At 52.2% G+C, this 16288-nt stretch overlaps 1 protein-coding gene across 6 annotated transcripts in view; it reads right to left on the reverse strand.

The window, feature by feature from the left end:
• CDH23 (cadherin related 23) overlaps positions 1–16288 on the reverse strand; it is a 381721-nt gene that overhangs the window by 117427 nt on the left and 248006 nt on the right. For all 6 annotated transcript variants that reach the window (XR_008550123.1, XM_054690753.1, XM_054690748.1 and 3 more), the window contains 5 exons: positions 9487–9551; positions 7692–7929; positions 7282–7387; positions 5113–5240; positions 156–228 (listed from right to left, as the gene is read on the reverse strand). Coding sequence is in view for 5 of the 6 variants with exons in the window: in XM_054690753.1 (XP_054546728.1) it covers positions 156–228; positions 5113–5240; positions 7282–7387; positions 7692–7929; positions 9487–9551 (610 nt within the window). In the remaining variant the exon portion in view is untranslated. The remainder of the gene's footprint in view (positions 1–155; positions 229–5112; positions 5241–7281; positions 7388–7691; positions 7930–9486; positions 9552–16288) is intronic.

Genomic DNA, 16288 nt, shown 5'->3' on the forward strand with positions numbered 1-16288 from the left:
TGGCTGGTAGGTAACTGCACAACTCCGCATGCACCTCTCGTGTGTCCACTGGGCTGCTTGCCTTGGGAAACAGTCAGCAGGGCTGTGGGCATCCCTCAATTTGTGTGCAAAGTCAGGGGTCATATCTTAGGTGCCCTCCCCTGCTAGGTCCATACCTGCCATGATGTTCTCCACCACTGAGACTAAGTAGGCAGGCTTGCTGAAGGTGGGAGTGTTATCATTCTCATCCTGGAAGAAAAATAGACAGGTTGCAGGAACCAGGGAGACAGTCGGGGCTAGTCAGCTATCCAAGGCGGTCACTTAGGGGAGGCAGGGGCCAAGGGGAGGTTGGGCATGGCTGGCATTGGGGAGCTCGGGCCTCTTTATAACCAGTCAGGTGGGGCGTCACGGCCCATGCATCTGGTAGGGGCTGTGCGGCAGGCTGCGCCTCCCATGCTGTCTCTTGACAAGGTCCGGGCATTGCCATGGAGACTCCCTAGTACAGATCTTCTTTGGAAAGTGTAAGAACTCCCCTCTTCTGGGAAGTACAACTTTCCCTCTTCGGGGAGCATAGGAACTCCTCGCTTCTCGGGAGTCTCCCCCAATGCCCGGACCTTGTCAAGAGACAGCATGGGAGGCGCAGCTGCTGCAGGGCCGGATGCCCTCTGGCTGAGCTACAATTCCAGGAGGTAGGACAGGTCTTGGGGCAATAGGTGGGGGGTGAGGAAGGGATAGTGAGGGCTGGGGACAGGGGAATGAGGCAGCACTCAGAATTGCCTATAACTCCTAGCTCTCCTGGCTCTCTCTGCCAGCTTACAGCTGAGCTCCAGCTCTTACTCCAGTTCTTCCAGCCTTAGTTCATCAGCACCCATACCTGGGATACCCACATGGACCTTCAAGATGATGGTGGAAGATTCTGGAACCCCAAAGGAAAGTAGAAAGGAACAACCCAACCTGGAAGATACTGCAGCATGCAGCGGCAGGTGAGGTCAGTGGTTCCCAGAGCCCGAGTTCTACCCTCTTCACACACACAAGAACGACTCCTTGGCATTTCCCACCCTCACCTGTCTATTCAATCCCAGCCCAGAGTCCACCACCTCCACTTCTAGAGCAATTCCTCCTCGGGTTCAGCCTTCACCAGTAACCAGGTGAGAGGCCAGACAGGGGCCAGAGGATGGTGTCGGGCCGTGGGGCTGAACTAGCAGGAGGGGGCCGGACACAGCTTTTGCCTCCTCTTGCTCTCCCTCTCCCTCTTCCATGAACCATCTCCTTCCTCTTCAATCAAGGGAGGCTTTCCTCCCCTTAAAGCTTTTATCCTCACCAAATGCTTTCTGCAATCACTTGACCAGAATTCTTTGTTCACTTCCTTTCAGAGCCTGGCCAGCCCACCTGACATGGCATCCTCCCCTTGTTGCAAAAGCCCTGCTCAGAGCTCAGGGCTCAGCATGCATCTTGGCCCAGGCAGTCTACAGTGGTCCACTGCCCGTGCTTGAACCACGGCCTCATCTCCCCATGGAGTCAGGAGCTCTTTGAATAGAAGCTCCTGGAGTCAGTCCCTTTTGCTGGAGTCACTACTTCTGGCTGAGCAAACAAGAGAGGGAGGGAGGTATGAGAGCTGGACAGCCACCCCTGAGACAGCCACCCCTGACATCCTGCCAGAACTGTGGTGTCCAGAAAAGGATGCTCTGCTCTCCCCAAGTCCCCTGGGTGTGGCAGCTCCTGCTGCCCTGACCCTCTCCCCAGCCTCGGAGAACTGGCAGTCACCTGACACCCAGTCACCTGACACCTAGCAGCACACCTGGGTAGCTGCTGGCCCTCAGCGCTGGCACGAGTGCCCCATATGCGTATATATTTAAGCCTTCTGCATGGCTGCACGGAACAGCGCTGAGAATGTCAGTGACAGAGCATGAGGCAGAAACTTATTAGCAGTGATATTTCCCTGGATCCTGGCGCTGCATTCGCTATTAGTTCTAATTCAGCAGCTCCCTCTACAAAAGCTTATTGTCCCCTAATGGGAAATCTACAAACCGAGTTTGACTTCTTTATTAAAAACCAACAAGCAGTGGATGAAAAGGACTCACCTGGCCCCTCGCCCCCTCCTCCTCCTGCAGCCCTGTGGCTTTGATCTGTCTTTCTCCACCCCCAGCCTGGGCAGTAAGTGCAGCCATCAACTACTTCAGCTCTGCTGGTTGTTTTTCTCTCTCTTTTTTTCAATTGAGAGAAAATCCCTTTGGTGGAGGGAGGAGGCAGCTTAGCGAAGTGACAGCTACTTAAAAATTACCCACGTGCAAAATCAACCCAAAGGCGGTGACCTTTTCAAGCATGCTCCTCAGACGCAAGTGACTACTTGGTACAAAGCCCTGCTTGAGAGATGAAGCTCACTCACAGTCGAGGAAGCATTTGTCTTTGCTGCGGGACCCTGCTGCTGCTGAAGAGGGAGGGGGACAGGTGGACCCAGAGGGAAAGCAAGGTCCCAAGAGACAGCTTTGAGGAATTTGAGGACAGTGTCCCTTGTGCTGGGCTGAGGTGGCTCCAAGCCAGGGTGTATTCTGGCTTACCCAGGTGGATCCCTGCCCTACCCACCCTGGCACACAGCAACCCTGCTCCCTGGAGTCAGGAAGAGTCCACTCTGGTGCTCCTAGTGGGGAAAGGATAGTCGGTCCCTCAGCTGTCTTCCTGCTTACTCTGGCTCCATTTGAGGGACCGAGGCAAAAAGAAAAAGAGGCCTCTTGGGCCGGGGTGTGTGTGTGTGGGGTAGGGGGGAACCTTCCCTAACTGAGCCACAAAGTGGGAAGGGAGCGGAGGTTTGGGCAACCCCTGGGTTTCAAGATCCCCTCAAGGGCAGATTTTCCAAGGCCCTGTGCTATTCAAATCATGGTCCCCAGAACAGAAGTGTTAAGGTGGCCTGGAAGCTTGTTCCAAGAGCAGTTTCAGGCCCTCCTCAGACACACTCACTATGGATTTGCATTTTGAGAAAAACCCTGGGGAATTCATGGGAGCTTTGAGGAGTATTCCTCTCCTCTCTACCCCACACACATAGGGATCTCCAAAGTTCCAGACCTACGGGTGGGGTGGAATGAATGTGAACCCAGGAATCAGAAACAGGTTCAAATCCTAGCCACTAGGACTTGAAACAAATTTAAATGCCACTTACTAGCTGGTAGGTGAGGAAGACACTGGTGACCCCCTTGGATCCTAGCTGCTTCTTAGGTAAAATGGGACTGTGTAATATGAAAGCGCCTGGCACAGAATGGACCTCAAGAAATTTTAATATCCTCATGGCCAACTCCACCTGCCCATCCATGCGCTGGTGCAGGACACATCAATTTATTTCCTTAAACCTCCTCTACTCTCATCCGCTCCCTCATCTGCTTCCCCGAAGCCCCTGTCTGCCTGCCTTCTCTGGACCTCCCATTGGCACTAGGGACAGCAAGTAAACGGATGCTGCCGATGACGTGACTGTCTCAGCAGCTGCCATGGTGGCCAAGGGTACAGGTGTCACCCGCAAGAGTTCATGCCAGCCTCACGATGACATCACGAGGCAGGATTCTGATTATCACTATCTTGCAGATAAAGAAACAGAAGCTCAGAGAGAACAAGAACCCCAGGCCACATAGCTAGAGGGTGGCAGAAAGAGTTTCAAAGCCATACACCTCCCCAGCCACGCTTCTCCCTCCAGGCTTCAGTCCCCTTCATGTCCCTCTAGCACCTGCTGCCAGACCTGTGCACAGTGGGCTCCCCTGTGCCTGAGCAGAGCAGGATACCGGCTAGTGGAAAGCGGTAAGTTGAAAGTTATTGTTGGGCTGTGGTCACGACTGGGAAACCAAGGTCAGGCTGGGGAGATGTGGGCAGGACTGGGGCCGTGTGGTGGAGAATACCAGGAAGTGGTTATGACGGGCAGGGAATGCATGCTAGTTCTTGGGCATCACCCTCTAAGTTTCAAGGGGGAGGTTGCAGGTTAAAGGCAGGCAAGGATAAGCTTCCCATGGAACTCCTCTGTCCTTCTCCCTGTCACCCCCCTGAAGCCTCAAGTGCCAGTTATGCAGCCCCAGACTCTCTGCCCTTCCCTTGCTGAGCCTCAACCTCCTATGCGGCCCGTACATGCTGCTCCCCCCACCACACGCAGCCTCCCCACCAGGCATCACCCTGGATTTTCCACCACTCCAGCCGCATTCTATTCAGCAAGCAAGTTTGGTTCCTTGCCGAGGACCTTTCCACCCAGGAGCTGGTCCCATATCCTTGGCCTCATGTCGAGGCTAAAACCAGGCATGGGGAAACAAAGCCAGCTGTGACAGGAAGGTCCCCCAGCAAGCCTGGCCTGGGTGAGATTTTTCTAAGTGTATGTCAAATCACAGTGTATCTCCTAACCTGACAATCTGATCTAATCCTCTTGCAGTCGGTAATGCACTAACTCTTCCATCAATGTGCTTTCTCCCTCTCCTGCAGGCAGCAGCTTTATGAGATGGGTCGGGATGGAAGGACACGCTTGTGCATGCACTGTGGGGGCGTCTGGGGAGGGGGGAAAGGCCTGCTGGCCTGCTATCAGGCCAAGATCTGCATCCCCAGGATCCCTGGGGGAACAGCACAGGGCAAATGAACCAGTGTGGAGATGGATTCAGCAACTGATAAATTCCGACACAGAAAGCACTAGGGTGTGCTTGATATTCATGTTTGGTTTCAGGCCCCTTTAGATCTTCGGAGGAGCAGAAAAAGTAAAAAAGAAAGATGGGGAGAGAGAAGAGGAGATGGCCTCCCAACAATTCCCTTGCACTTTATGGAATGCAGCTATAAATGAAGGAATCCCATGGTGTTTTTCTCCCAGCTTGAGCCCTCCTCTTGTTCCCATCAGAGGGTGTCCCGAGGTCCTCAATGAAGCTTAGCAGGACAATCTGGCTCTTTCAGGTCCCTGGGCCTTCCTGGCAAAGCTGGGAGGTAGCTTGGTTGCTGCCTCAAGGGCAGAACTTGACCAGGGGTACCCTCTGGGATAGTCTGCAGCCCCCAAGTGTGGGGGCACCCAAGGATATAGGGACACAGTCCAACACCACTGAGTTTCAGGCAGGACCCCTGACACTCTGGGAATCACTCACCACCCCTTCCCCTGGAAGAGCCAGACCAGTGCCCCTGATTACTTACAAACACCTCGATGGTGACGGGGACAGTGCTATTCAGAGGGGGGTTGCCAGCATCCTTGGCCATGACCGTCAGATAAATCAGTCCATTGGGTATCTGTTCATAATCCAGGGGGCGACTCACGCTGATCACTGAAATGATAGGAACAAGGCCCCCTGTAAGTAGACTTTACGTATTCGTCCAACCAGAATTTCCCTTTAGACAGAGGAGGTATGGCTGCAGACCTTTTTCCCCTCCTGCCTCTGAACTCCTAGGACCTCATGGTCTTGACTTAGGGTTTCTTAATCACGTATGTGCCAGACCTAGTGCTGAGACCTGCACTAGAAGCTCAGCTCAGAGCTTGCCCAAGTTCACACAGGCAGTAAATTGATAGAGCCAGGATTTGAGGCCAGGTTCATTGAATCCAGAGCCCAGACTCTTCTTCCCCCATAGGTTCTAGTGCCTGCTCATCTGTCTGATCTCATCGGGCATTCCCTATCAATCTGGAAGCTGCTTGCAGGACAGGGTTATACCCCCGGCTCTCTGGCCCTGTCCTAGCTACCACTCCTCCCTCTAGATAAGCATAGGGCTCACCCACTGACTGCCCAATGTTGAGGTTGCCAGGAGGGGGAGCAGACAGCAGCCCCCTCCTCAGTCTCCTTTGGCCTGTCTTTTTATCTTGTCTTTTTCCCTTCTTTTTTCTGCCTCATCCCTCCCTTTACCATGTAAGCTACCCATGCCCACCCAGCAGCCTGCCCTGGGTGCTGTTAGGCCTCTTGGGAGCACACTGAGTACAGTGGGGCAGGTTTTACCCTCAGCACAACTCTGTTTGAGGGTAGGTGAAGACACTTAACAACAAAGACAGACAGGTGGAGTCTGACTTTGGGGAGAGCCAAGATGGAGATCTAGGGCTTCAAATATCTTCTCCCCCAGCACTGCACATGTCTGAGCTCTCACCATTAGCACTCTTTAGTGCTAATCCATTGATTCTCAGTTTAGGGAGGGAAGGCATATTGGTTTGGGAGTGGGGGGCATAGGTGGTCTGCAAAGGCATTACAGCAATATTAAATTGCAACTTTCTATTTGGAAAATGGGAACACAATTATTGCTTTAGTAATATAAAACCTAAGGGGGTTCTTCTAGCTGAGAAGAGAGGGTGAGGTGTGAGGGTGGGCAGAGGCATGAAACTGCTCAGTATTTTTTATAGGAGGAACATAGATTTTATAGAGAACATTGGGCTGCATCATCTGAGGCCAGGACAGCAATTTCTGTGATTGCATTTCTTGACACTGGAAGTGGAGGCAAGGGTTGGGGGGGGGGTCAGGCAGGGAGAGGAGTGAGAAGATAGACCCAGAGTCATTTTACAGCCCATCTATTCTGCCTTGGGGATGCCTTACCCAGTCTTCAAGCATCAGGGAAGCTTTTCAGAAGTGGGGGTGCTCAACTGAGCCCTTAAAGTTAGACAGAGTTTAAAGGGAGAGAGAGCAAAGAAGCAGAGAGGAAGAGCTTTCTCAGCAGAAGGAACAGACTTGGCAAGGACATGGGAGCACACACTGCAAGGGGAGAGAAGAGTAAATGGTTCACAGAGGCCAGATTCTGGCGGGGGCTAGAGTGCTGAGAGGCAAGACTAGAGAGGCAGATCGTAAGGGTTTCATTTCAAGTGCCAGGCCTGACGCTTTTCTATATGACATCAAGCAAGTGGTTCCCTGTCTCTAGGCCTTAATTGTCTCCTCTTGGAGCTGAAAGTTGCTGCTGCTGTTCCCTGCTGGGGTTCCAGGGACCAGGACTCACAGCAGCGCAGGCAGGGCAAGATTCAGAGAGCTGAACTGAGCCTGGGTCAAGCAGAGAAAGGTACTGGCCTGAGAAGGTAGCATGCCTAAAGGAAGTTTGGCTGATAAACAGCCAAACATGCCCAGACAGCCTCAGTAGGAAATAGGAATCCCCCAGATTATGGTAACATCACATGCTGGGCTGCCATGGGCTGAAAACCTGGAGGAAGACCTGGCTGACGTGACAGTTCTGAACCCATGGGAGGGTAGTCCCAGGCTGGGTGTTGCTCCAGCCAATGTGGGTGGTGGGGCAGCTTCCTGAGTGGTCTAGGGTGTCTGGGAGACAGAAGCCCTTAGCCCCAAGAGTATCACAGGTGTTCAGCCCTGTCCCTGGGCTGGGCCCTCAGCCCTGCCCTACACGTACCTCCATAGCCCTCATACACGCTGATGTCAAAGTAGCTGCTGAAGGCAGAGGCGTTGATGATGCTGTAGGTGATCTGGTTGTTGGGAGGGGAGTCTTCATCTGTCGCCTGGAAAGAATGGCCAGTGGGGGCCCATGAGCCTTCAGAGGGTTGGGGCCAGAAGAGGGTGGGCAGAAGAGAGGCCTGGCCCCCTCAGAGCCCCCTTCTTTGGGTGCTCCAGTCCTGGGTCATGGCCCAACATTTAAGTTGAGACAGACACTAGCCCCACTCAGTAACCAGGGAGGTGTGCTCAGAGAGACCCAGCCCCCAAATCTGGGCCAATTCTTGATGGGTGGGAGGTTAGCACCTCAATAAGGACTTCCTGAGGGTGAGTCGAGACAAAGGCACGGGGGAAGGACAGCCAGCATCTTACCCGGAGCCGCACCAGCTGCGTGACAGAAGGCTCATTCTCTCTCAGGGCACCCACATAGGCATCCTTCTGGAAGGTGGGCACATTGTCATTGACATCCAGCACGTTGATCCTCACCCGGCCAGTGGTCTCCTCGCCGCCCCCATCCCGGGCGATGACGGTCAAGGTGAAGCGCTGGATGAGCTCATAGTCCAGTCTGGCGATCAGCATGATGAGCCCTGTGTCCTTGTCCAGTGAGAACCTGTGCCACACAGCGAGGAAGTGGAGAACACCCCATTTTAAAGCAGACTTGTAGATAAGGGACTGTATTTACCAGTCTGTCCTTGTCCAAGGGGATAAATAGAAAGAAATGAAGTCTGAACTCTACCTTCTTTTTCACTTACCCTACATAAGCGACATGAGTAGGATGGTTATTTGTAATGGGGGGTGGGTGGGCTGGGAGGTGGTGGGCTGGCATCAGGACCACAGGAGAGGTGGAATGGGCAGGCCCTGAAAGGGCAGGAGGGGCTGATGTGATCAGGGAGCAAACACAGGCAGAACGGCCTCCTCCAGCTGTGAACCGAGGCTGCCTACTGTGGTGTTTAGAGGTTAGTGAACTGTAACGGTCAGAAATTCTCCATCCCATCTGGTTCTGCACCCAAATGCTTTCACAGGCAGCAAAGCATCCAGAAGAGAGAGGGTGGTTGGTTCTCCCTTGGGATCTGCCTCCCCTACGCACCCCTCAGCAACCTCCTCTGAGTTGTCAGGTGACATCTGCTTGCTCTGACCTGGTCTGTATCTGCCAGTCCTCAAGTCTAGTGGGTCCCAGCTCTAACTAAGAGAGCCCAAAACCCAGAAGATGGGAGATGAGGAAATCCAAGATGATCAGGACAAGGACACACGACATGGCTGCCCGAGGGACAGATGCCCTGGGCATTCTTCCCACTCTCATCACAGACTGGTGAAGAATGGGCAGGCGCACCTAACAATCTCCATCTCTTCCTGGTCATTCACACACAGTCAGGCTGCTAATCCAAGCTGACAGCCACTGACTTACTCATCCTGTTGAGCTTCTAGATGCATCAGACACTTCATTTTTAGAAGCAGACCTGCCCTCTGAATTCAACCTGACTTTTGGTGATCTTAAAATGAGAGGGTTTCCCCTGGGCTCAGCTAAACTGAAGATAAGGCAAAGAGAGGGCACAGATTCATAGTAGGGACAGAGCAAGGCTGGCACAGTCAGGCCAGAGTCCAGCCACCCACCCAGGCTAGGTCATGTTGTGAGCCCCCTCCTGCTGGAGGCTTTGTGTCCTGGTGATAAAGACTACACACAGAGACCTGGCCCCGCAAGCTGTGTGACTTTGGGCAAGTGACTTAACCTCTCGGGGCTACAGTTTCCACATCTGTGAGGTGGGGATGATAACAGTGCCTAGGGCTGACTTCCCCTGCCCTGCATTTAGTTGTGAGGGTTACATCAGATAACGGGTGTAAAGCACTTGACCATGAGCCTGACACAGTAAGGGCTTTGCAAATGCTAGCCACTGCTGCTGGTGTGTTATCATGAGGACTTCTAGGCTCTTCATTCCCAAAGCTAAAGGCTATGCTTTGAGGGTCAGAGGAACTATGCCCCAGAATGTTGAGGCAATTTGGGCAAGACCACACCATGATCAGGACCAAACCAGCAGTGGTTCCCTTGGGCTCTGCCTCCAACTCTGAGTGCTGGCCCTGGGACACAGCACCCTCCCTGGGCACCAGCTGAGAAGTTTCCCCAACCATGCAAGGGGCAGAGAGCCACTGCGGTGGGCTGGGGCAATCTCACCGGTCAGGGTCATCACTGAAGAAGTAGTTCACTTCTCCAAAGGTGCCCACGTCATTGTCTGTTGCCTGCAAAGGTCAGAACAAAAAAATCATTACTGCCATGTGAAGCAAAGCTTTGATCTCACCAGAAAATGTGCACAGTGAACCTGTGATTCTCCCATACAACTCCTCTAGCCCAGGCTGAATTTTCTAGAGCCTTGCTGCATAAAACAGTTAACCAGCAGTCACACATTTATACGAGATAGAACAGTTCAAGAGGATCTTTAGTTCTTCCACTTAGACCCCTAACTTTGTACAACCTCCCCTCCTAGACTCAGTCAGGCAGGCTTGTTCCTACAGATGCTCAGTAGGGCTTACAGGAGAGGCCCGCCCTGCACCTGTGGCTGGGGCCACAACCTGCAGTCTCGCAAAATATGCCAAACAAAGGCAGGGGTGGGTTTAACCATATGGTGGATTCTTCCAGACCCCAAAGTCTCCAAGACAGATGAGCTACCTCATGGGAGAGGCCCCTACTCCTTTTAACTCTGGAAATAATCCACTGCATGCAGAGGGCAGAATGCCATCTGGCTGGCAAGCTCTCCTGCTGGAAACAGTGTGCTGTCCACCCATTTCTCTATTCAAGTCACGTATGAGCGGGAGCTGCCTGCTCTGCCCACATCCACAGGGACTGGGCTAGGAGCGGTCCTCGACCACTAGGACCTGGAGTTCTGCTTTGTTGCCAGGGGTGAAAACTTTCCTGGGGGCAGTGATGCTGGGATGATGGGAAATGGGTGTTACTGGATGGGTGGGCAGGATGGTGTCCCTAAAGGACTGCTGGGAGAAGGCAAGGGCTGAGCCCTGGCCATTCTACACTCCTTTCCATCTCAGTTTGGTTTCTGAGAAACTTTTCACCCAGGCCAGTCCATGCTGGCTTCTGAGACAGGTGGGAGGAAGGCCTGATCCACGCCGATGGCCATGGCAGTGATGGTGCCACTGCCAGGCTGTGCCACTGTCACAACTTTTACTTCAGAGAACTCCCACCCATGTTTGTCATGATCTCATTTTAGCCCCATGCCGCGTGATGAAGACAACAGATATTTCCACCCACCTCACAGGTCACAAAATTGAGGCCCTGATGCCAGGGAGGCTGGAGGTAACCCTGTCACCACTCTAGGCCAGGAGCAGGCTCTAAGCAGAGTGGGGCAGAAGCTGGGATTCCCCACTCCAAGCTTGGGTTCTTTTCTTTAGGTTGCTGGAGAGAGGTCCCTTTCTTCCATTGCCTCCCTTCTAGTTCAAAAGTGGGCTTGGCTTCTGAGGCTGGGGTCTGGGGCTTCTGCATCATCCCTGGGATGGTGACAGCCCACAGTGCAGGCTAAATGACACCATTCGCTCAATAGTGACCTATGAGCATACACTCTGCCTGGTACCAAGACCCTTCCCAGGCCACTGCCTGGATCTGGGAAAGTTGCTGTTTGCCACTAGATGCCAGGAGGGAAAGGCCTTGGACTGGCCTTGGGGTCCACCAGCATCTGTTTGATATATAGTTGGGGTTTTTCTACAAGATTGTGATTAAAGTTCCACTGCTGAAAATGTTTCCATAGCTTTTTCTGTTTTACTTTTATTTGATTTTTTCTTCTTTATTGAGAACGAATTGACAAAGTTGTAAAATATCTTAAGTGGTAACTTAATATATTCCCACCAACTGACATACCTATCACCTCACACATTTACCCTGTGTTCCCTTTCAGGGTGAAAACACTTAAGTTCTATCTCATAGTAAACGTCAGTGATGCAACCCCAGTTGCCAGGTCCTCAGATCTTCTACAACTGAAAGTTTGTGCCATTTTATCAGTCCTGCCCTATTTTCCCCTAGCCTCAGTACCTTTGTACCAAGTACTTTTTGAGGTACCTTTCAAGATCCCCAGATTCTGTGAAATCTATTCAATTCTATGATTTTTCATGGAAAAGCTGTTTTGCACTCAGGAAGGCAGATAAGTGGACAAGATATTTCTATTCCAAGTGACTCCAAGAGGGGGGATAATGTTTACAACCAAAGGCTTAGAATCGTAAGTTATCCAGAAAGTGCGGTCATATAGAAAGAAGCCATTTCCGGGGCTGTGGGCAGCCGCTTTTATAGGACTCCCTCTTGTGCCCCATTTCCACTCAGCGCCCCTACTGTTTCTGTTCCAGCAGACTCTGTGTGGACCTCGACCCTCTCCTCTGTCCCCGCCAGGCTCTGAGTACAACACAAGTTCTCAGCAGATATATAGCAAATAAATGAAAAGGGAGATGAAGGACTATATAACCTCGCCCCCCGAACCCGGGACTGACACCCTGACAGACCCTCTCTGTCACCCATCATGACAACTGCTGTTCACTGAGACCTTGCTCTGATCACATGTTCTATCTACATGACAACTCTGGAAGGTGGCTACTATTATCGATACCACCTCCAGTTCATGGATGGGGAAGCTGAGGCAGAGAGCAGATAACTCACCCAAGGTTTCATAGCAAAAAAGGGGACAGAACCAGCGATAGTACCCAGTGCTGTCTTGCCACGCCCTTAGCCTCTATGTGCTATTGCTTCTGAACGAAGAGGAGAACTTGTTCTCAGATGGAAAGGCACCTGGTTATTTTAGGGGAGAGGAGACCAAAGCCCCTCATAATAAGCCCACCTCTCCCCTCCCCTCCCTGGGACCTAAGCTCCCTTTTGTTCCTGATAAACAATTGTTATTACATGTTGTTATCAGACGCTGACAACTGTAGCTTGGTCTGGGGAAGGGCCGACCAGATGCCATCAGGCCCCCTGGAGTGGGCAGTGTTGTGCAGAGACCCATGTTCCTGGCCAGTGTCAACTGCCCAGGTCACTGTGTGACCAAAGAGCAACCTCTGGGTGTGTCACGGGAAAGAATGCCAGATTCATGTCTCTGGAAAGAGCCTGGCATATGGCAGATCTCCCCACATGCTTGCAAAAGGGGTGAAGAGTAATAAGAAGGGGGTGGTGGAGAGAGAAAAGGGAGTGGGTAGAGAGATGGAGCAAAGGCAAGGAAGACACAAGATCAGAGGGTGTGGAGCAAGAGGAGGGGAAGGAGCAAGGTGGAAGGAGCCAAGGTTCTCTTGTCCAGTCCCCTGCACCCTGTGGTGTGGAGCAGCAGAAGCCCCAGAAGATTAGGTGATGAGTTCCTGGGGGACAAAATGGGACTGTCTTCTCTCTCCAGACAGACACTGGCTCCCGCTTCCACCAGGACTACTGGGCATAGTCATGGCTCCCACAGTGACCCCTCTCCCCAGGGACCTCTCACTGCCCGCCTGGGCTGCCAGTGCTGACCAGGGAAGATTTGTGAGTCCTTTAGTGCCACCGTCTAATGACCCTATGAAATATGTATGCCTGGTGAAGAGGAGAGGGAGAATTTTCATTTTTCAAACGCATGAAGCAGAATAATAAAAAGATGAAAAGCTGCTTCTCTGCCCCTGCCAGGGTGAGAACAGCTGGCACTGACAGAGGGCCTGGCCGTGGTGCTCTGGCCAGCACCAGGCTGCAGTAGGGCAGAGTTAGGGGCCCTGTGCCTGGGGGCAGGAGGCAGCAAATCTGGCCATGCTGCAGTCCTGCTGGAGGCCTTCCAGGGCAACCTGGAGGGGGACAGGCCCCTCCTCCATATGATTTCACAGGCCCAATACTCCAGCCTGTGCTCCTGGCTCTGGCCATCTCTGACCTGGGCCAGGCTGTCTCTGCCCATGCTGCACCTCTGCCCAGATGGCATCTTTCCTCTGCAACCTGGCTTACCCACTCCTGTCACCCCTGACTCCCCAAGTTTGGGTTAGGGCTCTGCCCTACTCCAAATGTCCCCAGACCTGAAAGTACCGCTGAGCTTAGGCTATATACTGAGGTGGTTCTCACTCTACTAGGCAGGGCAGGGTCCGTGGGTCCTAGCACAAGGCCTGGATATAAAGGCATCTTGGGAAAGATGATGGTATCTTTGTCATGTGTAGCTACTTCTCTGTTCTCATCTACATCACACATTAGTGTTCAGATTACTTTTACCCTGCTCCCTGAGGCAGGTACTGCTATGACCCTGAGCTCCCTGCCTTTAACAAATGAGGGAATAGACATGATAATGTTAAGTAACTCACTTAAGATCTCATGGTTGCTAAGTGGCAGAGCTGGTCTTCAAATTTCCCTTTAAATCCATGTAGCACCTTGTAGGATAAGTGCTCCCGAGCACCATCCTATGGCAATAATCCTGAGGAGCTGACCTGGTAGCTAGCAGGCTGGTGACAGGCTCTAATTGCAGCCCCACTCTGCTGGTTAGGGTACTTTATAAACAACTGCCTTGCCAAGACTTGATTCCTGGCTGACCAACAGACGAATCAAATACCAGACAGTGAGCTGTGGGCCACTTGGAAGGAGGGTTTGCAAAGTGACAAGGGGTCTGTGCACAGAAAACAAAATGTCCTCCTCATGCCATGAAAACCCCCACCCTTGAGCCCTGTTCTAGAAACAAGCATGCCCATCTCCTTAAAGGGTGATTTACAGAGTCTCACAGACCAGTCAGATGATGACTGGGATGGTTGAAGGGGACAGCCCAGCTGCCAGGCTGGGTAGCCCTCACACTGTACCCAGCTACACTAAAAATGCCAAGCCAGGGTTCCAAGTGAGCACCTCAACTGTGCAGTAGGGCCTACTTCTAGTGCCTGTGTTCCCAAAACTCTCCAACCAGAGTTAGAAACTTGCCCACAGGCACACACTAATACATCTTACTACTTGCCAAAGCTCTCATAAAAGGCCCAGGGACAAGAAGTCATAGCCAATGGCTGAAGTGATCGTCTTCTGCTCAAGAACCTTCAATGGCTCCCTACTGCTGCAGAATTCTAGACCCGCACATCTGTCAAGGTTCTGCAGAGTCTGGCTGGCCCTGACAGTCCTATGTCCATTTCTCTCTCTGATGCACCCAGATTGTTCTCTCATTTCTTGGTTGCACCACCCATTCCCTCTGCAGCAGCTGTCTAAAATCCCACCCACCTTGAAGGCCCCCTAGTTGTCCCCTCTCTTAGGAAGCTTCCCGACCATTTACTGTTCTTGACCCGAGAACCCAAGCTGTTCCTCTCTGGGAACCAACAGCACATTCTGCTATTCCTGAAAAATGCCTGTGCACGCCCCCTTCCACCCCTCAAGGGAAAAGTCTACATCTGGCTCACTTTTTTATCCTCTGTCATGCCCACTATAGGGCTCAAAATCTTTGCCAAAGTTAGTAAAATCTGGGATTTCCATTGCCAGCCATTAAGAATCATCATGGCCTTCATTCTGGTGTGTATGTGTGTGTGTGTGTGGGGAGCTAATGTTCCCTCCACCAGCAGACAACATGGTGAGTGCCATCAGCTAGAGTAGGGTCACTCTGGTGCCCAGGAGGTGCAGCTGGAGTTGATAAAGCATCTCCAAGGGTTCAGCTCAGCTCTCCTGGTGGGGGCGGGGGGCAGGAGGCTGGGGGAGCTCCCTCAATGATCCACGAAATCAGCCTGCCAGGGTATGAACACAGTGGGTAGAGAAGGGCAGAGTGGGTGGGGTCAGGGGGCAAAGATGGAGGACACCTGGCACCCCACAGAAAGAACCTTTATGAAGGTTTTGACTCAGTCACGTATTCGTTAAATTTTCTTTTGAGTTTTTCCAATGTGCCAGGCACTGAAGTCATGGCCACAAGCGTGACAATGCCCTGGCAGGAACGTGGTTTACAATCAGGAAGGGGAGACAGACAATAACAGGGGTGAGAAAGAACTAAATAACATGAATTTCAGACAGTAAGAACTGTGAGAAAAATCAAGCAGAAAATGGGCTAGTGGGTGATTGTGGTTGCTATTTTAGATTGACCAGTCCTAGGGCAGTTGTTTGGCAAGATGTACTTGGGTCTACAGGACAGTCATCTGCTGGCCACAGAGAAGCTGGCTAGCTCTGGGGAGAGACCTAGAAAACTCAGGCCATTTCTGCATCCCCGGCCAGCAGCCCCCCCATCTGTAGCTCTGGGAGACAGGTGGCAGGTCAGCGTGTGTCCCAGTGGTCAGTGTGTGTGGAGAGGGCCAAGTGGGACTGGCTGCTGCCCGGCGCCTGATTTATAAGGCATCTCCTCCGATTCTCCCCAACCCTGGCATTACCAGCAAAACTAATTCCCTCATTTGGGCCTTTATAATTGCATCCGTGAGTGCTTATTTCTGTGATGGACAATGCCAGCAGAAGTGTAATTTTCTTCTGCTGACAAAAAGGAAAAAAATAAATACACATGGAGGGGATATTTTAAAGGTTAAGACAAGGTGAGCCTGTGGTGGGGAAGAACCACATCTTTAGACTGGCTAGGCCCAAGTCAGAAATGCCCATCTCCCCCTGCCTCTGAGGGGGACAGGGGTTACGATGGTGCCCTCTGCCTTCCCTTTGAGCACTTACTATGTGCCATGTACTGTGCCTAGTATTTCCCACACTTTCATTTCATTCCAACTTCTCACCAGTTTCATGGGGACAGCAAAGATATTATCCTCATTTATAGTTGAGCCAAGAAACTGAGGCTCAGAGAGGTTGATCAACTTGCCTGAGGTCAAACAGCCACAGGGCTGGAACACTAACGCAACACCATTACTCCAAGATATGTTCTCTTAACCATCTACCCCTCCCCATTGCTGGGGTCAGGGGACAGGAGTCTTCCTTCAGTCTCAGAGCTTAGCTGTGGGACCTAGGATGCTCCTACCACGATTCTCTTCACCCTGTAGAAGCCAGATGGGTCCCCAATAGCAATATTCTCCTTGTTACATTCTTTCTGCATGACAAGGGTAGGCTACCACCA

The sequence above is a fragment of the Talpa occidentalis genome, unplaced genomic scaffold (genome assembly GCF_014898055.3).
Source record: "Talpa occidentalis isolate TD23 unplaced genomic scaffold, MPIMG_talOcc4v2.1 talOcc4.8, whole genome shotgun sequence".
NCBI classification, from domain to species: domain Eukaryota; kingdom Metazoa; phylum Chordata; class Mammalia; order Eulipotyphla; family Talpidae; genus Talpa; species Talpa occidentalis.